The sequence below is a fragment of the Amyelois transitella genome, chromosome 12 (genome assembly GCF_032362555.1).
Source record: "Amyelois transitella isolate CPQ chromosome 12, ilAmyTran1.1, whole genome shotgun sequence".
Classification (NCBI taxonomy): Eukaryota; Metazoa; Arthropoda; class Insecta; order Lepidoptera; family Pyralidae; genus Amyelois; species Amyelois transitella.
The window spans coordinates 774,743-801,188 of NC_083515.1; the positions used below are offsets into that span (position 1 = coordinate 774,743).

At 39.0% G+C, this 26,446-nt stretch overlaps 3 protein-coding genes across 3 annotated transcripts in view; 2 read left to right on the forward strand and 1 right to left on the reverse strand.

Annotated features, from left to right (window-relative positions):
* Positions 1 to 2,122, reverse strand: part of LOC106142360 (monocarboxylate transporter 3) — a 34,412-nt gene extending 32,290 nt beyond the window's left edge. The window contains exon 1 of the mRNA XM_013344092.2: positions 1,761 to 2,122. The gene's annotated coding sequence lies outside the window, so the exon portion shown is untranslated. The remainder of the gene's footprint in view (positions 1 to 1,760) is intronic.
* Positions 2,123 to 3,656: 1,534 nt separating this feature from the next.
* Positions 3,657 to 6,438, forward strand: LOC106142347 (baculoviral IAP repeat-containing protein 5). The gene is made up of 2 exons (XM_013344076.2): positions 3,657 to 3,956; positions 4,330 to 6,438. The coding sequence occupies exons 1-2, from the start codon at positions 3,672 to 3,674 to the stop codon at positions 4,456 to 4,458; spliced, it is 414 nt and encodes a 137-aa protein (XP_013199530.1). The 5' UTR covers positions 3,657 to 3,671; the 3' UTR covers positions 4,459 to 6,438.
* Positions 6,439 to 6,988: 550 nt separating this feature from the next.
* LOC106142353 (cilia- and flagella-associated protein 52) lies at positions 6,989 to 26,241 on the forward strand. Its single transcript, XM_013344080.2, has 18 exons — positions 6,989 to 7,036; positions 7,235 to 7,280; positions 10,365 to 10,444; positions 11,370 to 11,552; positions 12,359 to 12,563; positions 14,045 to 14,180; positions 16,183 to 16,331; positions 17,043 to 17,188; positions 17,951 to 18,144; positions 18,723 to 18,871; positions 20,026 to 20,171; positions 21,123 to 21,274; positions 21,943 to 22,087; positions 22,650 to 22,742; positions 23,122 to 23,265; positions 24,338 to 24,493; positions 25,179 to 25,332; positions 26,164 to 26,241. Exons 1-18 carry the CDS (start codon positions 6,989 to 6,991, stop codon positions 26,226 to 26,228), a joined length of 2,391 nt encoding a protein of 796 aa, XP_013199534.2. The 3' UTR covers positions 26,229 to 26,241.
* Positions 26,242 to 26,446: the final 205 nt, after the last annotated feature.

The following is a 26,446-nucleotide window of genomic DNA, read 5'->3' on the forward strand; positions in this document are numbered from 1 at the left end:
ACGCAAGGCGGGGCATCAATTTTAAACATATATTGTCTCAGTGGATAAGACTATCAACATGCTGCGTAGGTTTCTGGCACTTAGAAAAGGACCAGTCTATATTCTTTCTATATCATTCAAAACGACTAAGGAAGTTTCATCTGTTGCAGGTTTTACCATGATCCAATATAGGTTTGGTTCCCCTATCTAGGTTGCAGAGTTTGCCAATTTTGCCAAAGCAACTCCGCTTTGTCGAAATTTTCAATCCTGTTCGGAGGGATGAGGATGTAACTGAGATGAACACCAAGACGAAGACGACCTTAGGCAGAATTTGTGCCACTAGGCCCACAGGTCCACTTGGACAAAATCGTATCACTTGTCTCACCATGGGACAACCCAATTGGACTACTGGGATATACTGGAATTGATATCCTTCTGTCTTATCAATATTCGGAGTGCTTTCTTTAAAAAGCACAGTGCCGTGTTCCCAGCACTTTAGAACAGGACCACTTCACCTCCTTCCCAGTAATTTAAAGGTGATTAAGGAATAAGCTTTAAAACTCGGAATTCTTCGTTTATGCGATTGGCTTACAATCTGGCACAGTAGAATGGGACAGCTCCAATTTTTTTTTAATATCATACAGTAAAGAAAAAAAAGAATTTTGAAAAGTAGTTACCAAAAAAATATATGTCACTACTAATATTATTTATTTTATTAACAAAGTACTTAAAGCACCTGGTGATAAGTTGACTAAAATTTAACACTGGCAGAATGCACAGTAGCAATTTTTCATATAAAAAAATGTTCTGTGCAGTCCAAAGACTAGAATTTTGTTTAACTTACATGCCAGGCACAATAGAATAGCATAGATTTATTTTCAAAATTGGATACAAGGTATCACTTATTGACATCACATAACTTAAATCTAATTAGAGCTTCTACCGCTTCCAAAGCGCATGTGTAGAAGTGGCGGAACAAACTACACTGCACTATATTTGGTACTGCAAAATGCAGGCTGTGTGACGACAGGCCAGTTTTTAATTTACAGTCAACTGCAGAGAAACCTCGCCTCCTATGGTTTAGGTTTGTATGAAGGGAAGGTCACACTGTTGGCTGTACCTCCGAAAAAGCCAAAAGTGAAGGAGGTCTTAAGGCCTTGGGCCAAAGGTTTTTTTCAGAGAAATGTCAAGTTTCTAATTAATGTAGGTTCTTATTGAAGATGTGATGTAGATCAAAATTTTATTTTTTGTGTATGTGTAAAATTAAATACCTCAACAAAAAAATAAACAGTGTTTAGTTTATACAGTCCTCCATGCAAAAAGGCTAACAAATGAGTGGCCAAATTCGGACAGGACCTTTTATTCCAATAAGAAACTCATAACTTTTTTAACTTGGTCACTAACAAATAAATTAGGTTTAGGTCAAGTTTTAAGACAAATGATTTATTTGTCTTTCCTGTCAGTTTAAATGTGGCCTATCAGTCTTTTCAAGACTGTGGGCTCTGTCTACCGTGATTATATGTATTCCTGTCAGTAAATGACAGGGAAAGCCAGTGTTTTGTCAATATTCTTGGTTGTTGGTTTATGTAATCTAACCTCTTTTAGAGTTTATTTACTCATAATTTACTCTCTCATAACCGTAATAGTAATAAATGCAAACAGATAACTAATAACTTCTAAAGCGGTAATAAGAAGTGGCTATGAAAATGTTCGATTGGATGTCCAATTCATTGGACTGTATTTTGGTCACGGCTAAGTAAACATGTGATAAAAGTACTCACCAAAATGTTGTACGAAACTGGTCGATGCTAGAAAACAGCGCGGACCATTGCAGGACAGGCGTGGAGACAGTAAACACTCAATTAAAACAAATCCAAGTCGATTCTTAGTAGAAACAAAAGACTGTAAATCGTAAGGCACTTTGCTTCGTTTTCGTTATTGCTTCGGAATACTTAAAACTATTCGATTGTAGACGCAAATTATAGCTTTTTCTAAATTGATAAGAAATCCAGATAAATGTTTATGTCTAATAATGAAATGAAGCAAAATAAATTATCACTGCCTACTATATTCAAGAGAACATGAAAGAAAACTAGATAAGTGCTTTCTTGCTTTGCTACTCGCTTTGGTGAATGTGATTGGCTGATATGCTATGCTTCTTGCTGAATGAATGAATGAAAAATGAATGGATTTGAAGGAAGCTCGCCATTCTCTGGAACTTCCCACGAAGTTCTCGAATACGATTGGTCTAGCAAAATGTTGCCATTATAGTTTTCAAGATATCCCATAATCTTCCGGTATCCGTCCACTCAACCGATTTTGATGTCCTACAAATTAAAAGATTTTATTGATCAATCTAACTCAATTTTATACTTAAAATAACTTTTGTAAAATGAGAATCACCTCCGATTGTATCCTTCTTTTTGAAGTCGGTTTAATTTCACCTAAGTTAAACATACACTTTTTTGAAAACTGTATCAAAATCAGTCGGTCACTCAAATTGATTAATAGTAGTTTTTGTGACGTCAGCAAGTTAACCGTGTATATTACTAGCTGTTGCGCGGAGATTTGATCCCGTGGAAATTTCCCGAAAAAAATTAAGCCTTTTTTTAATCCTATTTTATCTGTGTACCAAATTTCATCAAATCGGTTCAGTAGTTTTCGACTTTACTAACATAAATTCATATAATCGTTATCCGTATAACGTTCTAATCTCTTTCGTGGTAGATATTCAGCTGTATGATTCATGATGGAATTGAGATTCAAATGGTGACAGGATGCCAGGTTGACAAACAGATGATCATAGTTGCCTTTAATGACATCTATGGGAACGATCCTATCCCGATCTATAGTGTCGGGAAGCAGATGGCACGCAAAATACAAAAATAAAAATCTTTTCTTTTTATTATTAGTGTAGTGAACTAGAGCTTTAATAAACTACATATTATACAATACATATTATACGTTTTTGTTTCTACTGAGTAATGGCTGCGCCTGCTAATATATCTAGTCGTTTATCGGTTTCAGGATGGTCTGTGAGTCGTACGACCACTAGTCTTCGGTGGCAGGCTCGCTACACTGCGCTTTTTCGCTGCACCGACCTCGGATCGACTTGATTAAACATGTGTAATGTTTAATCAAGTCAGTCCGAGGTCGGACTATGTGGGCGACACGCTGCACGTGCCCATATCTTAATTATTCGGCTATATTACACCTCGGACATTGAAAGCCGTCAAAAGATGAAAGACCTTGAAGTTCTGGAAAACAAATCTTATGGCAACATTGCACATTAATTGTTCGTTCTTTCTATTTTTCTCTGAGTTGAGTTCATTGAATGAACCTAATTTACGTCGTTTTGTTTTGTTTTCGATTATATGGTTAATTTACAGTAGTTACTCCTATTTTTTCACAGAAGTACATAGGTCGATTTAAATTACAGCTCTTAAAATAGCTAGCACAAGAAAAGTTCGTGATATTTTAGACATTTCTCGTCTTTAGGCGAAGGATCGAATAAATTATTTGTTTCTTCTGCAGTTACGTATGTCGCTAACGTCGCCCAAAATCAAAACGCAGTTCAAAATTTTGGTTCAACTGTCAGTAATGTCAAATCAATAAATATTTTGAATTGAAGTTCCATTTTTCGGGGTGATAAGTACTTACAATTTGGTTTTGTAATTTACTTAGTGTAGATAATGGAAAACGTAATAAACCGTCAGTTATTTTTGACGGAGGAGAGAAGAAAAACGTTTAAGAAATGGCCATTTAATGATAAGAATAAGTGTAACGCACGAAATATGGCCGAAGCCGGCTTTTATTCCGTGGCAACTGGCGAGGATGATGCTGATGCAGCCAAGTGTTTTCTTTGTGGTAAAGAGTTGGATGGATGGGAAGCGAGTGATGATCCTTGGGAAGAACACAAGAGCCACGCTGCAAAGTGTGCTTTCGTTCAACTGGGCAAAAAAGAAGACGATTTATTGGTAAGGTTTTGTCCATGCATTGAAACAGATTTGTTCATTGCATAGGTAGTATTTAGAAGTGGTTGACAGTTTACATAATCGCTGACAATTTAAACACAATACAATACAATTTATTATTCAAAAGAAAACTATCGACATTCCACATCTTTGAGATAAGAATTTTTAAACGGTAACCTTTGTTTTATGTTATCTATCACATGGAGAAAACGGAATCCTCTTTGTTTTTCTAAAAACTTTATATATATTATTATCTCATCATCATATAACTACATATGTTATGCCAAATATTTAATATTCTTTAAACAAACAAATTTCTAAACCAAAGAAACATTTTTGTAAATATGTTTTCAAATACTGACTGTTTAATTTTCAGCTCTCAGAATACTTGTCCGTGGTAAAGCAGTACATGATAAATGAAATAAAACAGATGGCTGAAGAGTCCAAGAATAAACTTGATGAGAAATCCAAATTTATAAGAAGAAGGTGTTTGAGCAAAAAGTGAAATGACCAAAACAGTTTAGTCTATATTCGTGATATTTTTATAGTAATATTTGGTATTTTAATACAACTGTAATACATGTATGTCGAACAGCGCAGAACAGTGCAACATACTTCAGAATAAAAACTGAATGAAAACTCTAAAAAATAACAACTTTTTTACAAGAACATTTTTGGATTTAAAGTTGAAATCCAAAAACGAAATGCTTTTGCTAGCCCGCTTATAATAGCACACAATTTATTTAAAATGGCAGTCTCTGATAGCCTCAAATATTTTCACTCCATACAAAAATTTAAGTGATGCGCAGGTATGTTGATGTAACTTTTAAGAGTGGTAATATTGCAGATAATTAAAGACAGTGTGGTTCCCGGCACCATTAAAAAAAATAGGACCACTCTAGCTCCTTCCCATGGATGTCATAAAAGGTGACAAGGGGTAGGCTTATAAACTTGGGATGGGCTAGCGACATGTCACTATTTGAATCTCAATTCTATCATTAAGCCAAAGAGCTGAAAGTGGCCTCTCAGTCTTTTCAAGACTGTTGGCTCTGTCTACTCCACAAGGGATATAGACAGGATTATATGTATGTATTTAAGACTTGAACTTGGCATGAAGACACATAATTGATCAAGAGAAATCTGCCATACATAACATATATATGAAAAATATTTATGAGTTGAAGCATAATAATGTTTGGAAACTGACATCACAACCAAGCCCCTATGTAAAAAATAAAAACTGTTTGTGCTTTCACCACCATGTATCTTTTTAGTAAATTTTGCTATGAGTACTAAGGTTATCTTTTGGGCCAAACGGAAACTTCTGTATTTTACTATTGAAGGAGGTCGAGTGTCCGTTATATATGTATAAAACTGTTTCAGTAAGAAGACAAATCTGAAATGACGTCAAGTACTTGTCGGTGAAAGATTGTAGGGTTAGCAAAAAAAAGTATTTGTAAAAGTATTTTTTATCAAAATCAATAAAAAATAGATGTATTGTACATTGAATGTATTATAAAAATTGATACAAGAAAATAATATAAAGCAATGAAGAAAAGGTAATAGAGTCAGAATTAAAAAAAATCTATCAGAAGGACAAAATCAACATGCAAAACAAAACAAAAAAAAGCTGTTTTTTTTTTCATGCAGTACCACTGTGTGTGAGTAAAAACGGCAATAGTTTGCAAGTGGTGGTCATGATTTTGGCTGCTATTTCAGATAAATTTCATACGTAACATATTTTGTGTACTTTCTAAGTTTTACAGAAATCATTGTAATGTCAAAAATTCAACTTGTAAAATTGTAATTGTTATGACTGATTTATGAGTGCCTTTTGGACACTATCTTTGACTTTGTAATCAATTTTAATTATTAATAATGTTTAGAATAAATATGGATTTCTTATTAAAACATTTATTTACATACATACATACGGTCACGTCTATATCCCCCGCGGGGTAGACAGAGCCAACAGTCTTGAAAAGACTGAATGGCCACATTCAGCTATTTGGCTTAATGATAGAATCGAGATTCCAATAGTGACAGGTTGCTAGCCCCTCGCCTAAAAAAGAATCCCAAGTTTGTTAGCCTATCCCTTAGTCGCCTTTTACGACATCCACGGGAAAGAGATGGAGTGGTCCTATTCTTTTTTGTATTGGTGCCGGGAACCACACGGCACATTTATTTATTTGTAAGATAACTGAATTTCAACCCCATCATTCATTAGACCATCCAGCTGAACATGTTCTCAGCTGAACACACCTTCCAGTTTTGTCTTCTTGGATCTGTCTACCCCATCCTACTAAATTTATCAAAGCAAAAGTTTGTAAGAATGTGTGGTTTTTGTTATTCTTTCACGCTTAAGCTTCTGAATAGATTAATAAACTTTGCAGTACTATGACTCTCTTGTTACAATAGCATAATAAGTTAAATTTTATAGACATTAAGAGCAGACGGAATCGCGGGCAACAACTAGTAAGGAATAAAGAAGTTAATGTTATTACATTTTTTTTAATTCAATATTATACGTATAATTGCTGTAGAAAATTATACAATGACAATAGAACTACTTACTTTGCCTGATCGTAATAAACAAAACAATTTTATTGCGTGTTTATTAATTTAAAACTTTATTGCACAAAAGAAATGAACAAAAAGCGGACTAAGTACCGCGTGTTGTGAACTAAATAATTGACATTTCTAATCTAAACCTATTATTAAAAATACAAATAATATTATTTAATTAAAAAAAAAACTATTCTAAATTACAGACTAAAAATATAGGAAGGGTTCACGCAGGCAACATTCCCGCGCTGTATTGCAATAGCAATACGCTGCGCAAGAGAGCTGCCCGCGCGAGGGTCACCTGTTTCCTCCCTCAGACGTTTGCTGAGCGCCTTGTGAAGCTCCCGCGCGCCCTTGCCCCAAGGACCGAGTGTCCCGACATCAAAGGGTGCGAACTCGTACTGGATGCCGAGACAACTGTATTTTTCAAGAACCACGATTTGTTTTAGTCTAGACCTAGACCGAATCACATGAATCAAGGCTTACACGGGACTTTTGATCATTCACCCAATGTCATGGTTAGAGACAAGAAGTTACGAAATAAATTACCACGAACTCTTTGTACCTACTTACGTAGGTATATCTATATATTCATTACTCTATAACCTTTTGATTCGGTTGCCTAGCAACACCCAAACAGGCTTACAAAGTATTTTTTTGTAATAATCGGTTTGATAATATTATTTGTATAGTGTGAAAACAAATACTGACTGAAGATGGAAGTGAAGAATTTGGAAACCTACGCAATTATTGGGTTTGATGGTAAGAACTTACCTTTGTATTTTGTATCTAATTACTTTGCTATTGTAAAAACTGTAGGCGAAATCAAGAGGCCTAAAACGAAATTTATTATCTATCTACCAAAATTTATCAGATTTTATGATGAATGATGATTATAAGCGAGAGGTTTTTCTTTTGCCGGCTTGCCCCGGCAATCTAGAAAAAGAACTTTTTCCTTAGTCTTACGGCTTACGGCCTCTGTACGGTATATATTTATTTATTTATTATTTATTTTGTCGCCTCTTGCGATATCGTTGACAAGACACTTGGCAAATATGTCTACAGTAGAGTTAGTTTTGAAAAAACTTGAAACTGGCTTAATATGGTGCAATTGTGATTCAAATAGATTCAGGTTCTTAGCACATTGCTTATAATCCCAAGATCCGGGTTGCATCCTTACCTTTCTGGAAATAAACCCATGGTATCCCTTTGACCATAGATCCTGGATTGGGTGAGTCAGATTTTTCGAAACTTCGTAGGTAAACCTAACAAGGATCATGGTTACACATACGATCGCGTTCATATCTGCAGTCATAGTTTTAAAATTCTTACGGGTTAAAATAGCGTGCACTGTGGTTCCACTAGACACACACACACATGCATATTTAAAAAGAATAAATATTCCATCAAATGAATACGGTCTTTAATACCAATGATTACTAAGTAAAACAGTTTATTATTCTATGACATATAACATAACAAAACAGAAAGAGACGGTAATCAACGATGGCCGAACTGGCCCCGATAATTGTCGATCGAGATATCGTCGTCTCATTATTTGCATAAGATTTGCCAATAGAGGAAAGCCTGCGACTGCCAGACTTATGACATTTCTATAAGGTTGAAAGTTTATCTGCACACGACCCTAACATAGGTAGTGGTTCCTTTGAAAGTTATTGGGTAGCGATTTTATTACTTGTGTGAGCAAGTGAGATCTAAGATATATTAGATAATCTCGCTTGCTCACACTCGCTTGTTCTAGTTACTAGCGTTACTTGGATTTCGAAGTTATTCAAGAATTTTTTTTGCCTATTAAAAAAAAAATTGTGTTACTGACAATTTTTAATGTTTCAAGGTGCCATTTGAACTAAGTAACTGACTGACTAACTAACTGATATCTAAGAATTACAAACACGGAAATCAGCAAGAAATATTAAACAAGAGGGAGAAAATAAAACATTCAATAATTAAAATTAGTAAATTTTATTGAAACAGTTTACCTATAGTTTTCTTTACATATTGATGATTATATAAAGCTATACATACAGCATATTACACTAATTGTATCATCTACTTATCTCCTGTTATTAAGGTCACAGCTTAATTATTCGTTTTCATAAAGAAAAGATATTGAAGCTGTCCTTAAATACTATCTAAGTAATTAGTAGTTTTAATATAAACTGGCAGAACCTTTCACGCACTATATGGACTCGATGCACAGGGCACAAATGATATTGTTGGCATATAATCAATCGGATAAATATACCGCACAGTTGGTAACATGATTTCTTCCAGCACTTGCACACAATGAGCAGCTGTAGCGCGTCCTGCTATCCACATCTGTTCCCCAGGTCCAGCAGCACTCATCCAGCCCCACATATTTACAGATATGTGTCCAGACTCCATATTTGGCACAATATTTTTTTCTTCATACCGAGTTGCATTTCTTCGCCATAAATGAAGCCTACCGTGTAGTGATGACTTAAACGAACTTTTCGTCCGTAAATATCGCTTCTTTCCAGGCAAAATCCAAATACTGCCCAGCAAATTCTAAACATCTTTGCTTATTTATTTCGGATAAAAACGGCTTTCTTGCTGGCTGTCTGTGGTGTAGTCCCTCACGATGCAAACTCAACGAACAGTAACCAATAATGTGTCGAACTGTTCCGCAAATATTCTGGTCGGTATGAAGCCATTATTTTCGTACTGTTCCACCATGCATCTCCGCTGTGTAGCTGTCGCTGTGTTGATTATTAGCGGACGACGGTCGCTGCGCGGTCGACTTTTTACACTACCCTCTTCTTGATGGCGCGTTACCCAACGTTTCACCGCTTGTTGTTTATTGTGTTATTTGTGTGAATGTGTGAGTGATAGCAGCGATGCAAGCTATAAAGTTTTGCGAACTATGACTGCAATTATGAACGCGACCGTACATATATGTACATACATATGGTCACGTCTATATCCTTTGCGGGGTAGACAGAGCCATCAGTCTTGAAAAGACTGAATGGCCACGTTCAGCTATTTGGCTTAATGATAGAATTGAGATTCAAATAGTGACAGGTTGCTAGCCCATCGCCTAAAAGAGGAATCCCAAGTTTATAAGCCTATCCCTTAGTCGCCTTTTACGACATCCATGGGTAAGAGATGGAGTGGTCCTATTCTTTTTTGTAATGGTGCCGGGAACCACACGGCACCACGGTTACACATTTTGTATATATTAGGTATATAAGTCGGGTTTTTACAAGAAGCGACTTCCGTCCGACCCCCGCAGCCTCTATAGAGGAACCTAACCTATATTGGATCCATGGTTACACATCCAGTTGCCTGAATGTGCAGGTTTCCTCACGATGTTTTCCCTCACCGTAAGAGCATCGGTTAGCATTCAAACTAATGTATCTACATAACTTTTAAAATAGTCATTGGTATATGGCAGAGGTGGGATTCGAACCTGTGCCTTTCTGCGCATCACACATTTTAACCGGGCACCTTACCGCTTCGACCACTGAAGGACTTTACTTGACTTTATTCTTTTGACGGCCTCTGTGGCGCAGCGGTAGTGCGCTTGTCTGTGACACCAGAGGTCCCGGGTTCGAATCCCGGCCAGGTCATGATGAGAAAATAACTTTTTCTGATTGGCCTGGGTCTTGGATGTTTATTTATATAAGTATTTATTATAAAATATAGTATCGTTGAGTTAGTATCTCGTAACACAAGTCTCGAACTTACTTCAAAGCTAACTCAATCAGTGTAATTTGTCACGTATATATTTATTTATTAATCTCCATCGAATTCCTATTCCTTTATTTATATTTATTATTAACCTTTAAATTTGGCTCTTTACAGGCTCAGCCATCAAAGGTCTCAAGGTACATCCAGATGCGGTACATGTGATTTATCCCATGGGCAATAAAGTGTGCATTCAGGTAATGTATATATCTTTAAAAATCTTCGGCTAACCGTACCTTGTGGTTCCCGGCATTTATGAATAGAATCACTCCATATCTTTCCCACGGATGTCGTAAAAGGCGACTAAGGGATTTGCTTGTAAACTTTGGATTCCTCATGTAGGCGATGGGCTAGTAACCTGTCACAATTTGAACCTGAATTTCTCTGTAAAGCTATATACAGGGTGACTTTTAATTCAACTGCATAAACATAACCGTTAAGTGTACTCATTTAAAGGATATTTAAAAACGTTAAAAGAAAAATATCAATTCATATTTCAGAAAGTACGAAAAAAAATAAAAGTATCAAAATACACGATCCTAAATACGTCATATCAGCCCGGCCGGCGGAAAAGCGACGCGTATCAGAGGTCAACGACACATTTCATTCAGCTAAGCGATCTCGACAACTCTGTACTTTGCTTGATCATGATACTAGAAAAAAAAATGCCGACATTCTTTTACATGTTTAGTTTTAATTTCTTTTTGTAGTATTGGTCTTTAATAAAGCGTGTGACGTAGTTTTTGAGGGTTTTTTAAATGTGAAAATGATGACGTTTAATTTAAATAAAAATAGGCCCAAACGGCTCAGAAGCATGGGTATAGTCTATGTTTAAAAGGATGCAGTTGTTTTAAATGTCACCTGTATACAGCTGAACATGGCCTTTCAGTCGTTTCAAGACTGTTAGTTCTGTATACCCTGCAAGCGAAATAGACGTGACTATATGTTTGTATGTAATACTTAACATCTCATATTGTCACACCTTTTTCTCTGTCCCGTCTGCCCTGAAGTGGTTATTTGATCATTCTAATTGAATCATCAGTTTATTTGTAAAACAGTACCTATAGAGTTACATGATACAGGTTCACTATGTTTTGACATGTTGAGAATTGTTGATTCCAGGACTGGAAGACCAAGAAGATGTCTTTCCTCAGTGGTCATACGAACAGTGTGTCGACTGTGGCTGTTTCTCCCAAAGGAACTTACGTTGGATCCGGTCAGATCAACCATATTGGTTTCAAGGCGTCAGCGAAAGTATGGGATTTCAAGACAAGGGCCATGATTGGAACTCATGAACTGCATAAGGTACAGTTCCTTACCTTTCGGTTGCCATGGCTGCTTTCTTATAACTCACTAGCTGTTGCCCGCGACTTCGTCCGCGTGGAATCGATCCCGCGGAAACTCCGGGATAACAAGTAGCCTATATGTTATTATGGATCTTCAGCTACACACATACCAAATTTCATCGTATTCGGTTCAGTAGTTTTTGCGTGAAAGAGTAATAAACATCCATACAGACATCCTGACATACTCACAAACTTTCACATTTATAATATTAGTAGGATTATTATTCTATTTTATTTTTTGAGCCGATAGGATTAGCAACCTGTCACTATTTGAATCTCAATTCCATCGTAAGCCAAACAGCTGGACGCGACCTTTCAGCTGTTCAAGACTGTTGGGTTTAGCTACCCCGCAAAATATGGAGACGTGATTAAACGTAGTTATGTAATTTCGGGATCCCTTTCATTCGACTAATTTTTTTTGTCCTATTTTAGTTTGGCATTACGAGTTACGCATACTATTTTTTGTCATAATAGTTTTTTGGCATAATTGGTTTTGGCATACTATTTCAATAGGCATAAACTTAAATTTAGACTAATTTATTTTTTGCGCGGAGCAGATGTAGTGTAATGCGCTATAAGGCGAGTATATCTTAGGTTTGGTTAGGTTATGCTAATAGTATTATATGTATGCTTAAAGAAATATGCCTAAAAAGTTATGTCAAATAATATTATGCGTAACAATTATTAGGCTAAACAAAGGTATGTCAAGTAAAATTATGACACAAAATTTTATGCTAATAGATAGAGAACCTGTAATTTCTGCAGGTGCGAGTGGAAGCCCTCACCTTCACGTCAGACGAGCGCTACATGATATCCCTTGGCGGTCGTGATGATGGCTGCGTGGTCCTTTGGGACTGTGTCAACGGAGCTGCCACCGGAACGGCGGCTGCCACCAAGCTGACAACCGGAGACGCTATGACCCTGACCCCGTTGAATTTGAGGTCAAACTCGTTTGTCACTGGCGGGGATTGTGAGTATCGTTTTTTCTTCGGGCACGCTATGACCCTGACCCCGTTGAATTTGAGGTCAAATTCGTTTGTCACTGGCGGGGATTGTGAGTATCGTTATTTCTTCGGAGACGCTATGACCCTGACCCCGTTGAATTTGAGGTCAAATTCATTTGTCACTGGCGGGGATTGTGAGTATCGTTATTTCTTCGGAGACGCTATGACCCTGACCCCGTTGAATTTGAGGTCAAATTCGTTTGTCACTGGCGGGGATTGTGAGTATGTTTCTTTCTTCTTCAGAACGTCGTCGGTGGTGGAATAGATAAGGTGCTTGGTTAAAACGTGTGTTGCGCATAAAGGCACCGGTTCGAATCCCACCGCGGCCGTGTACCAATGGTTTTGGCCTCTGTGGCGCAGCGGTAAATACGCTTGTCTGTGACACCGGAGGTCCCGGGTTCGAATCCCGGGCAGGGCATGATGAGTAACGAACTTTCTCTGATTGGCCTGCGTTTGGATGTTTATCTATATAAGTATTTATTATAAAATATAGTATCGTTGGGCTAGTATCTCGTAACACAAGTTTCGAACTTACTTCGTGGCTAACTCAATTTGTGTAATTTGTCCCATATATATTTATTTATGGTTATTTTCGAAGTTATGTACTTACATTAGTTTGGATACTAGCCGATGCTGTTACGGTTAGAGAGAACATCGTGAGGGAACCTGTACATCAGGCAACTGGAACCATATGATCCAATACAGGTTTGGTTCCTCTACAGACGTTGCGAAGCGACTCCCGCCTGAACCTTTTCAGACGAAGTCGCTTCGTGTAAAAACCCGATATACCCAATCCAGGATACAGGCTCCTCTGCAGGATGGTGAGGATGAAACCTGGGTTAAAGCCAGGAGGAAGAAGTTCTTTCTTTCTCTCCATTATCATTCTGATTTTTATAAGCTTCTGTTTCGAGGCGACTAAGGGATAGGCTTATACCTAAACTTGGGATTCTTCTTTTGGGCGACGGTCTAGCACCATGTCACTATTTGAATCTCAATTCTATCATTAAGCCAAATAGCTGAACGCGGCCTATCAGTCTTTTAAAGACTGTTGGCTCTGTCTACCCCGGAAGGGATATAGACGTGATTATATGTATTTTTGCAATTCAGTCCTTTCAAGACTGTTAGTTCTGTTTTTCCCGCAAGAGATATAAAAGTGGGTATAAGTATATGTATTTATTTCACACTAGAGGCCGCCCGCGACTTCGTCCGCGTGAAATCAATCCCGCGGGAACTCCGGGACAAAAAGTAGCCTATATGTTATACTGGATCTTCAGCTACCTACATACCAAATTTCATCGTAATCGTTTCAGCAGTTCTTACGTGAAAGAGTAACAAACATCCATACTGACATCCTGACATGCTCACAAACTTTCGCATTTATAATATTAGTAGGATACATTTACAGTAAAGCACAATGTTATACAATTTTAGCCCATTACCATTGCAGCTAATCTCCGCGTGTGGAACATCCGCGCTGAGAGCAAGAACTTGGACGTGGCCGACGTCTCCCTTGGGAAGCTGAGGCGAAGCGTGCGCAGCATTGCCATCAGCAAGGACGACTCCTACGGCTATGCGGGTACCACGTGAGTTACCAAAGACATCGTTACCAATTCATATTGTTCCTTTTTCCAACTAGCGTAAGGTTGGTTTCAGAGTGACGGCGGTTGACCAACTATTACCATAACTTCTACAGACATCGTTACCAATTCATATTGTTCCTTTTTCCAACTAGCGTAAGGTTGGTTTCGAGTGACGGCGGTTGACCAACTATTACCATAACTTCTACAGACATCGTTACCAATTCATATTGTTCCTTTTTCACCTAGCGTAAGGTTGGTTTCAGAGTGACGGCGGTTGACCAACTATTACCATACCTTCTACAGACATCGTTACCATTTCATATTGTTCCTTTTTCCAACTAGCGTAAGGTTGGTTTCAGAGGGACGGCGGTTGACCAACTATTACCATACCTTCTACAGACATCGTTACCAATTCATATTGTTCTTTTTTCCAACTAGCGTAAGGTTGGTTTCAGAGTGACGGCGGTTGACCAACTATTACCATAACTTCTACAGACATCGTTACCAATTCATATTGTTCCTTTTTCCAACTAGCGTAAGGTTGGTTTCAGAGTGACGGCGGTTGACCAACTATTACCATACCTTCTACAGACATCGTTACCAATTCATATTGTTCCTTTTTCCAACTAGCGTAAGGTTGGTGCCGTGTGGTTCCCGGCACCAATAGAAAAAGAATAGGACCACTCCATCTCGCTCCCATGGATGTCGTAAAAGGCGACTTAGGGGTAGGCTTATAAACTTGGGATTCTTCTTTTAGGCGATGGGCTGGCGACCTGTCACTATTTTAATCTCAATTCTATCTTAAAGCCAAATCGCTGAACGTGGCCTATCAGTTTTTTCGAGACTGTTGGCCCTGTCTACCCCGCAAGGGATATAGACGTGATTATATGTATGTACGTAAGGTTGGTTTCAGAGTGACGGCGGTAAGACCGTTGACCAGCTATTACCATTTGGTATACTCGCTGTGATTGGCTGATGGTGCGTTGCTTATTTAGCTGTGATTGGCTTATATCGTTGGGCCTAGATACATACATACATGAAGTCACGCCTCTTTGCCGGAGGGGTAGGCAGAGACTACATCTTTCCACTTGCCACGATCTCTGCATACTTCCTTCGCTTCATCCACATTCATAACTATTTTCATGCAAGCTCGGCCGTTTCGGGTACTCTTGACCGGACGTCTATATCCCTTGCGGGGTAGACAGAACCAACAGTCTTGAAAAGACTGATAGGCCACGTTTAGCTATGATTTAATGATAGAATTGAGATTCAATTAGTGACAGGTTGCTAGCCCATCGCCTAAAAAAAGAATCCCGAGTTTGTCAGCCTATCCCTCAGTCGCCTTTTACGACATCCATGGGAAAGAAATGCAGTGGTCCTATTCTTTTTTGTATTGTTGCCGGGAACCACACGGCACTTTGAAGTGACTTAGGGGTAAAACATGAAAATTTTCACGGAACGAAAACAAATGGAATGTTTCTCAATGTGCGTGGTATGTTATTACAAGCGACTATTAATAAAGCCTGTTTCAGGAGAAGAATATTAAGTACTAGCTGTTGCCCGCGACTTCGTCCGCGTTAATTTCGAGTTCAATCTTAATCATACAGTCAGATAATCTTATTTATATGTTATAGGTATAATGCTGTCGTATAATGATAAATGACTTTGAATTTTTAATTTCATAACTTATTTGCAGGCAAACTGATGCCTTGAGTTCATTCAAATGTCGATAACTTTTTTTTTAGTGAACCGATTTTGATGAAACAAACTTTAAATGTTATTCTGAGTTAAAACAAAGCAATTGGTGAAAGTTTGAAGTAAATCGGTTCAGTACTTTCGGAGATAATCGTGATCATACATACAGACAGACAAGAAATTCAAAAAAAATATTTTTGCTTTCTATTATTCATTCTAAGTGTCCATCTATCCATTTCAGTCAAAAATACTAAATGTACAGACAAAATATTTTTACTGTTTTATTATATGTATAGATTATTTGTCGCAGAACTGGTGATATGATCAAGTTCTCCATCAACTACCCACCTGACCCGATGGCTTATGTCATGAACATCAAGCCTTCCCTCCTCGGCTGCCTGGCCAAGTGTGGGCCGTTCAGAAAGGGAAAGAAACCAGACGCAGTGTGTTACAGCCAAGGTGACGACGTTTCTTTGTAACTTCGTAAGTAGTTAGTTATTTGTGTGCCAAATGCGTCAGTCAAGTCAAACGTCAGTGGTGGTGCCTGTGTGATGATAATTTGCCTTGAGAAATAGAAATAAATGTATTTTCTTAATAGGATATAGAAAATAAACTTATTTTACTTATTTAAAAAAAAAAACATTCTCGTAAATTTAATTATATCTATTACGTATCGTATCTTGTAAGCGATGGGCTAACAAACTGTCACTATTTGAATCTCAATTCCTTTCAGTCTTTTCAAGACTGTTGGCTCTATCTTCCTCGCATCGGTTGAAGACGTGACTATGTATCACTAGGTACAGCTTTTAAAACGCAAGTGTTTAGTACCTAAAAATGTAAAAAACAGCTCTTGCGAATTCCACACGTATCTCTGTGACGGTCAGCTGAACTGAATGGCCACGTTCAGCTATTTGGCTTAATGATAGAATTAAGATTCAAATAGTAACAGGTTGCTAGCCCATCGCCTAAAAAAGAATCCCAAGTTTGTAAACTTATCTCTTAGTCGCCTTTTACAACATCTATGGGAAAGAGATGCAGTGGTCCTATTCTTTTTTGTATTAGTGCCGGGCACCACACAAATTTTTTTTTATGGATTGTCAATTTTAAATAGATTTATGTACAATGTAGGTAACATGACTATTTTTGACATAGCATCAATAATTTCTTCAGGTGTCGAAGCGATCCTCATAATGGACGACGGATGCATCATAGTGGGAGGTGGTGACGGTACCATAGACATTCTAGACGAGATCAACTGGACCGGGGAGTTCCCCAAGGGCAAGATATTGGACCCTTGTAGGCCGCATTTTAAGGCTGTAAGTTTCATAGAATAGAATAGATTTATTTTCAAAATTGGATACAAGGTATCACTTATGACGTCACATCACTTAAATCTAATTATAACATAATTTTAATGTTAATTTAGCCTTACGGATATGATCTCGTATGTTTACGTTTACCTATAAGTAGATATTACATACATACATAAAATCACGCCTCTTTCCCGTAGGGGTAGGCAGAGACTACCTCATTCCACTTGCCACGATCTCTGCACACTTCCTTCGCTTCATCCACATTCATAACTCTCTTCATGCAAGCTCGGCGGTTTCGTGTACTTTTGACCTGACCCTTTACCCTTTCATAATTTTAATGTTTATTTAGCCTTACGGATATGATCTCGTATTTTTACGTGTATAAGTAGATATTTATTATAAAAAAATGTGTATCTATCGTTGAGTTAGTACCTATCTCGTAACAAAAGTTGTTTACTTCGATATTTTTCACTTTGCAATTTTTTCACATACATACATAAAATCACGCCTCCTTCCCGGTAGGCAGAGACTACATGTTTCCACTTGCCACGATCTCTACATACCTACTTCTTTCGCTTCATCGACATTCATTACTCTCATCATGCAAGTTAAAGGATAAAGACGTGACTATATGTTTGTTTGTTTCTTTCATTAAGCCAAACAGCTGAACGAGGCCTCTCAGTCTTTTCAAGAGCGTTGGCTCTGTCTACCCCGCAAGGGATATAGACGTGATTATATATATATGTACCTATATATATATTTCAGCTCAAAACTGCAAAACTAGACGGCTGCATAACATCGCTGGAAATGATGGAATCCCCCACGAAGAAAGGCGACAAGCGTCTGCTTTTAGTCGGGACGAGAACGAGCGAAATCTACGCCATCAACATGGCCACCTTCTCGCCGGTACTTGTCGTGACATGTCACAGATGCGCGATCAATGATATCGCTTTCCCAAGGTCTGTAAAACCATAGATAATAGGGGATATGCATAAAATTTTATTTAATTAATACTTAGTGCGCGCGAAATTTATAATCCCGGCACCAATACAAAAAAGAATAGGATCACTCCATCTCTTTCCCATGGATGTCGTAAAAGGCGACTAAGGGATAGGCTTATAAACATGGGATTTTTTTAGGCGATGGTCTAGCAACCTGTCACTATTTGAATCTCAATTATATCATTAATCCAAATAACTGAACGTGGCCATTCAGTCTTTTCAAGACTATTGGCTCTGTCTACCCCGCAAGGGATATTGACGTGACGATATATACGAGTATGTATGTCCACTTTGGTAACTAAACTTACGTAACCAGTTAGAATAGAATACTTTTTGTTTCGCTATATTATGGTGCAACTAGATGCGAAACAAGACTAGGATTCCAATTAGTTATGTAACTTTTTGTAACCAGTTACAGATGAAGATTTTTTTTTGTTTTTTCTTTTTCAGAGGAACTGTGAGTGACTTGGTTTCCAATTATGTAACTTTTTGTAACCATAGTTACAGGTGTAGATTTTTATGGTTTTTTTTCGCAGAGGAATGTCCGGCGTCTTCGCCACGGCCGGGTCGGGCGATGTGAGGGTGTGGTGCCTGGAGACGTGTCAGGAGCTGCTCCGTATCGTGGTACCCAACTTTGTCTGCTCGGCGGTTCTGTTCGCGAGCGACGGCAAGTCCATTGTCACTGGTAAGTTGCTGTTTGTTTGTTTGTAAATTCTTTATTGTACATAACAAATTATAAGTAATACATAAAAAACATTAAAAATAACGACGTACAATTATTATCTTATGGTTGGCTGGAAGAGATCCGTATAAGAAGAGATGGGATAAGTCCGCGCTTTTGTAAATTTTGATGCCGTGTGGTTTCCGGCACCAATAAAAAGAGGAATAGGATCACTCCGTCTCATTTCCACGGATGTCGTAAAAGGCGACTAAGGGATAGGCTAATAAACCCAAAGTGTAATTACTTGGTAAGAGGGTGAATTTTGGAACACGTTAAGACGATACAAAAAGAGCCATTTTTAGTAACACCTTGAGGGAATTGTCTGTTTGTTTGTATCTCAGAAGGACGGAAACATTCACGCCTCCAACTGACCACCTTGAGTCCTCGTCCTCGCTACAAATTGAGGTTAAGTGTGCAAGGGAAAAGGCTATAGCTCTCTCTCTCTCACACATCAAACTGAGTGAGAGAGAGCCTTTTTGTGATACCATGACGGAACTGTTCTTCGTTCACCTGGAGTTATAATTTGTTACATCCTCACTTCTCTGGAGTGGACTCCGGGATGCGCCTTTGACCATGGATGCTGGATTGTGAATCAGATTTTTACAAGAAGCGACTCCCATCTTACCTCCGCAACCTTTGCAGGGGAACCTAACCTTACACATCCAGTTGCCTGAATGTGCATGTTTCCTCACGATTTTACCCTCACTGTTAGAGCATCGGTTGGCACTCAAACTAATGTAGTTACATACTTAACTCAGATAAGATGTTATCATGTTTACATCACGAATTTTAATCAGACATCGTATTGACTCGATATCGACGGCCTCTGTGGCGCAGCGGTAGTGCGCTTGTCTGTGACACCCGAGGTCCCGGATTCAAATCCTGGCCAGGGCATGATGAGAAACGGACTTTCTCTAATTGGCCTGGGTGTCGGATGTTAATCAATATATGTATTTATTATAAAAATATAGTATCGTTGAGTTAGTACCTAACATAACACACGTTTCGAACTTACTTCGAGGCTAACTCGATCTGTGAAATTTGTCCCGTATATATAATTACATATTTATTTATTCGACCACCAACCAGCTCTGACAGAACTGTATGTCTGTTTGTAGCCTGGAACGACGGCAACATACGCGCCTTCACACCACTTACTGGCCGTCTTGTGTATTGCATCTTCAATACTCACAACAAGGGCACTTCGGCACTGGACATGACCAAAGATGGCCGCACTCTGATCTCTGGTGGTTGCGAAGGGCAGGTTTGTAACTCAATATATACATACATACATATGGTCACGTCTATATCCCTTGCGGGGTAGACAGAGCCAACAGTCTGAATGGCCACATTCAGCTATTTGGCTTAATGATAGAATTGAGATTCAAATAGTGACAGGTTGCTAGCCCATCGCCTAAAAAAGAATCCCAAGTTTGTAATCCTATCCCTTAGTCGCCTTTTACGAAATCCACGGGAAAGAGATGGAGTGGTCCTATTCTTTTTTGTATTGGTGCCGGGAACACACGGCACGTATATATACACGTATATATATACATATGTATATATACACGTTTATATCCCTTGCAGGGTAAACAGGGACAATAGTCTTGAAAAGACTGATAGATCACGCTCAGCTGTTTGGCTTAATGAAAGAATTGAGCTTCAAGTAGAAAAAAAAGCATAGGACCACTCCATATCTTTCCCATGGATGTCGTAAAAGGCGACTAAGAGGCTTATAAACCTGAGATTCGTCTTTTAGGAGAAGGGCTAGAAAATTGACACTATTTGAATCTCAGTTCCATCATTAAGCATAAGAGGTGATCGTGACCTGTCAGTCTTTTCAAGACTTTTATACAAGACTGTTATACTTGTGCCGTATGGTTCCCGGCACAAAAAAGAATAGGACCACTCCATCTCTTTCCCATGGATGTCGTAAAAGGCGACTAAGGGATAGGCTTAAAAACTTTGGTTTCTTCTTTTAGGCGATGGGCTAGCAACCTGTCACTATTTGAATCTCAATTCTATCATTAAGCCAAATAGCTGAACGTGGTCATTCAGTCTTTTCAAGACTGTTGGCTCTGTCTACCCCGCAAGGGATATAGACGTGACCATATGTATGTATGTATTGTTATACTTAACTAAGTCTAACAAAATAATTGTTATACTTTTAATCTTTTCTGAAATGGAAAAATAAATTATGAGTTTCCTCATTCAGGTGCGCGTTTGGGACATCAAACCTGAAGCCCAAACCCTGAAGAAGGTCCTCAAGGAGCACAAGAGCCCCGTGTCAGCCATACAGGTATCTCCGAATGACACGGAGGCTGTAAGCGCTGGTACGGACGGATCGGCTATTATTTGGGATTTGGTGTGAGTTACGTACAATATTGTTAATTTGCCAATAAATGGCGCTTAACGTATCTTGATCAAATTAAGGACGTCCTGGTAAAGGGTCAGGTCAAAAGTACCCGAAACCGCCCAGCTTGCATGAAGAGAGTTAGGAATGTGGATGAAGCGAAGGAAATATGCAGAGATTGTGGCAAGTGGAAAGAGGTAGTCTCTGCCTACCCCTCCGGGAAAGAGGCGTGATTTTATGTATGTATGGCGCTTAACACCATCAAGATGGTATCATTTAGGATTAGCTGTTGATGTATGTTAAAGCAGATGTATGTGTACTGTTTGCAAATAGATGATAGATGGCGCTAACGATCACCAAATTACCATTACCGTTGTCGATAAAACAGTACATGGAATACTAAGAATTAGAGCGCTTAAGTACAGTCACCAAATATATTATACGAAATTGACCCGTCATTCAGTATTTTATTTAGTAGACCAAATTTTGGATTTTGTGCTCCCGGGCTGAGCCAAAGTGGCACGACGTTAGATTCAAAAATATTGATGATATTGTTATATCAATTGAACTATAGTATCAACTACAGCTGTATCGATATACAGTAGCAGGTCTACTTCTAAAAAAATGTTTTTATCTTCGTATCGTCGTTTCTTAATCTTGCCTCTCTCTCCCTCTCATTCAGCTCGCTATCAAGAAGACAGGTGATGTACGCGAACACACTGTTCATGTGTATATGTTTCGAGCCTCTAGGCTGTCAGCTGTTGACAGGCGGCACTGACAGACGTGTGGCTTATTGGGAGACCGGCAGCGGGAATCTGGCTAGAGAGGTGACTGTACTTTTTTATTGTTAACTCTCGCGATTATTTTCAGCGCCATCTAGTGACAAATTTTTGTATTAGTCTTAGGCACTGACAGACGTGTGGCTTATTAGGAGACCTGCAGCGGGAATCTGGCTTGAGAGATAACTATGCACTAATTTATTCTTCTTTCTCCTGGCTTTAGTCCCGGTTACTCCAGAGAGGAGCTCAGGGTAAATCCTTTACCATGGATCCTGGGTGAGTCAGGTTTTTACAGGAAGCCACTCTCATATGACCTCCTCAACCTTTTCAGGGAAACCTAACCCGTATTAGATCGATAATGGTTACACATCGTGTTGCCTGAATTTGCAGGTTTCCTCACGATGTTTTCCCGCACCGTAAGAGCATCGGTTGGTATTTAAACTAATGTACATTACTTCGTAAAATATTCATTGATGTACATGGCAATTTTATATAGGTACAATAAAGGATAATATATCTATCTATCTTTCCACTTGTTCTTGTGACTGCAAACTTCTGGGCAATTAAGATATAACAAACAAACACGTATTTGTATGTATGTCTGTTTCAGTTGGAAGCAAGTAAAGTGGGCGCTATAAATGGACTTGATATAACACAAGATGGCTCTCTGTTCGTCACGGGGGGAAACGATCAGATGGTTAAGGTATGTAAATAGTATTTATACGATAACATAACATATTATCACGTCCGTCTCCCTTGTGGGATAGACAGAGCCAATAGTCATCAAAAGACTGAAAGGCCACGTTCAGCCGTTTGGCTTAATGATAGAATTGAGATTCAAATAGTGACAGGTCGCTAGTCCTTCGCCTAAAAGAATCCCAAGTATGTAAGCCTATCATTTAATCACATTATTAGTTTAAATTGAAGCTAGATTGTTCAATATTTCTGATAGAATACAGGCTCTAAATTTTTAAATATATTTTTTTTTTATTGACGAGAAATAGTGCCTGCACGGAATCCTTTTTTTTTCTGAATACAAATTTGATTTACACACTCGATACATACATCTCGTTTGTCGACAGCTGTGGAAATACCAGGAGGGTGTCTACACGCACATGGGGCTGGGGCACGCGGGCGCGGTGACGTGCTGCCGCTTCAGCCCCGACGCGCGGCGCGTGGTCAGCGCGTGCGCAGCCGGCAGCGTCATCGTGTGGCGCATGCCCGAGGTAATGATATTATAGGTGCTGATAGGGAGGGTAGTTTTAAATTAATGTTGGCACAGTTTCCTCTTTATTTGGTGGTAAGCGCGTGCGCAGCCGGCAGCGTCATCGTGTGGCGCATGCCCGAGGTAATGATATTATAGGTGCTGATAGGGAGGGTAGTTTTAAATTAATGTTGGCACAGTTTCCTCTTTATTTGGTGGTAAGCGCGTGCGCAGCCGGCAGCGTCATCGTGTGGCGCATGCCCGAGGTAATGATATTATAGGTGCTGATAGGGAGGGTAGTTTTATATAAATGTTGGCACAGTTTCCTCTTTATTTGGTGGTCAGCGCGTGCGCAGCCGGCAGCGTCATCGTGTGGCGCATGCCCGAGGTAATGATATTATAGGTGCTGATAGGGAGGGTAGTTTTAAATTAATGTTGGCACAGTTTCCTCTTTATTTGGTGGTAAGCGCGTGCGCAGCCGGCAGCGTCATCGTGTGGCGCATGCCCGAGGTAATGATATTATAGGTGCTGATAGGGAGGGTAGTTTTATATAAATGTTGGCACAGTTTCCTCTTTATTTGGTGGTCAGCGCGTGCGCAGCCGGCAGCGTCATCGTGTGGCGCATGCCCGAGGTAATGATATTATAGGTGCTGATAGGGAGGGTAGTTTTAAATAAATGTTGGCACAGTCATATCTGTTGGTTTTACATCATTGGTTCACGTCAAATAAATTACCTAAAAACTAAGTTTACTCAGTGCAGAAGAAGCGGTAACAAACTGCACTGCAATTTTCAGGAGAGGAGCCCAGGGTACGACAGGTTTTTACACGAAGCGACTCCCGTCCAACCTCCGTAACCTTTGCAAGGTAAACCTAACCCGTATTGGATCGATCGTGATTACAAATCCAAATGCCTGAATGTTTTCCCTCACCGTGAGAGCATTCAAACTAATGTACGTAACCTTGAATTCATTGGTCATTCGTCATTGGTACATGACCACGGTGGGATTCGAACCTGTGCCTTTCTGCGCATCACACGAAAAGAAAATAAACGTAGATATGATTAATATGTAATTTCTTTAAAATTTCCTTGTCAGCAATACCTGAAGCAAGCGCCACCTTCCGGTAGGCAGGCGGCCCCGGACCCAGCGCCCAAGACCCTAGAGGATGAGCTCAAGTTGCCGCTGTCCGAGAAACCGGCGCAGAGGGCCGGAGGTGACCGGCAGCATAAGATACCTTCCGCACCATCCAAGGTTCGAAAACACCAATACTTTTTAAATCCACACGGAGAGTCCTTTTGTTCGAATGAATGACGGTTAAAGAAACACCAAAACATGTGTAAAAAGCTGTATAAATTTGAATTTGGAATTCCTGACCAAAGGGGAGAACATACATACATACATTTGGTCACGTCTATATCCCTTGCGGGGTAATGATAGAATTGAGATTCAAATAGTGACGGGTTGCTAGCCCATCGCTTTAAAAAGAATCCCAAGTGTGTAAGCCTATCCCTTAGCCGCCTTTTTTTCAAAAAGGGGAGAAATTTGTAATTAAAGTGGCCAGTATAAGAAAACGCCAATAATATGTAAGGACCTAATATTTATATAGAGATTTCAAGATCCAGGCCATTCATAGAATGTTCCGTTTTTCATCATGGCCTGCATCATTTTAATTAAAATAAATAAAAATATATACGGGACAAATTACACAGATTGAGTTAGCCTCGAAGTAAGTTCGAGACTTGTGTTACGAGATACTAACTCAACGATAATCAGAGAAAGTTCTTTTCTCATACATACAAACATACATATGGTCACGTCTATATCCCTTGCAGGGTAGACAGAGCCAATAGTATTGAAAAGACTGAATGGCCACGTTCAGACACATTGTGTCACGAGAATTTTATATATAAGATATTAAGTATTAATTAATGTTCAGGAAGAGAAGATAGAAGCGATGGACACGAGCCGCAGTAGCGTCCACTCCTGCTGCCCGTGCGCAGCGACTGCCAATTCTAACACCAGCTCTAAGAAATCCACCCCCAAGAATACTGGCTCGGGGAAGTCTTGCTGTAGGCCGCCACGGCCGGAAGGTAACCATACATATCACGTCTATATCCATCACGGGGTAGACAGAGCCAACAGTCTTGAAAAGTCTGAATGGCCACGTTCAGCTATTTGGCTCAATGATAGAATTGAGATTCAAATAGTGACAGGTTGCTGGCCCGTCGCCTAAAAAAGAATCCCAAGTTTGTAAGCCTATCCCTTAGTCGCCTTTTACGTAATCCATGGGAAAGAGATGGAGTGGTCCTATTCTTTTTTTTATTGGTGCCGGGATCCACATGGCACGGTTCCGGGAACCACATGGCAAGGAAAGTAACCATTATTCATTAAAACATAACATAAAGGAAGAAATTTCTCTAGAAATAAGTAGTGCCCTTGTACAGAATTTCTCATAAGTTTTTTTTTTCTTATTTTCCTTGATGTACATAAATATATAAATAAATAAATAAATCACGCCTCTTCCCCGTAGGGGTAGGCAGAGACCACATCTTTCCACTTGCCACGATCCCTGCATACTTCTTTCGTTTCATCCATAAAAAAGCTGGACAAGTAAATATGTCTTCATTCATGTTTTTTTAAGGTAGACATTGTGCATTCGTCCACGATTTAGATTTAAGAGATCTATATTTGTAAATTGTCGTCCTATGAAAATGCTGCAGTGTAGTTTGTTCCGCCGCTTCTTTTACACACGCGCTTTGGAAGCGGTAGTAGTTATAATTAGATTTAAGTGATGTGACGTCAATAAGTGATACCTTGCATCCAATTTTGAAAATAAATCTATTCTATTCGGAAGCCTGACCACCCTATACACCCAAAAATATACTTACCTATGTATTAAAAGTTAAAATGTCTGTTCACAGATAACTTACCCACAAGAACGACGAGTAAGGAATACGTCAGCAGTGGTGGCGGAGACAGGAAGTAGTAGACGGTTTGACAGCGCTGATATTGTATTGAAATTGTGTTTAATTTATTAAAACTTTTGTACTTTTAAGGTTATCTTGTTTTATTTATTACCATACTAGCTGTGCCCGCAACTTCGTTCGTGTGGAATAGTTATTTTGGGCACTATTTTTTTGAGCCTTCAAGGATAAATAATTTTCCCCGTTTTTTTTACATTTTCCATTATTTCTTTGCGCGTTA

What these genes read in the sequence shown, in the direction of transcription:
- LOC106142347 (XM_013344076.2), top strand. Translation starts at nt 3,672, where the DNA reads ATGGAAAACGTAATAAACCGTCAGTTATTTTTGACGGAGGAGAGAAGA. An exon ending in AAAAAGAAGACGATTTATTG is followed by an intron (nt 3,957 to 4,329) that starts GTAAGGTTTTGT and finishes TTTAATTTTCAG; the next exon opens with CTCTCAGAATACTTGTCCGT.
- LOC106142353 (XM_013344080.2), top strand. Translation starts at nt 6,989, where the DNA reads ATGAATCAAGGCTTACACGGGACTTTTGATCATTCACCCAATGTCATG. An exon ending in GTTTGTCACTGGCGGGGATT is followed by an intron (nt 12,564 to 14,044) that starts GTGAGTATCGTT and finishes TTACCATTGCAG; the next exon opens with CTAATCTCCGCGTGTGGAAC. An exon ending in CGGCAAGTCCATTGTCACTG is followed by an intron (nt 18,872 to 20,025) that starts GTAAGTTGCTGT and finishes GTCTGTTTGTAG; the next exon opens with CCTGGAACGACGGCAACATA.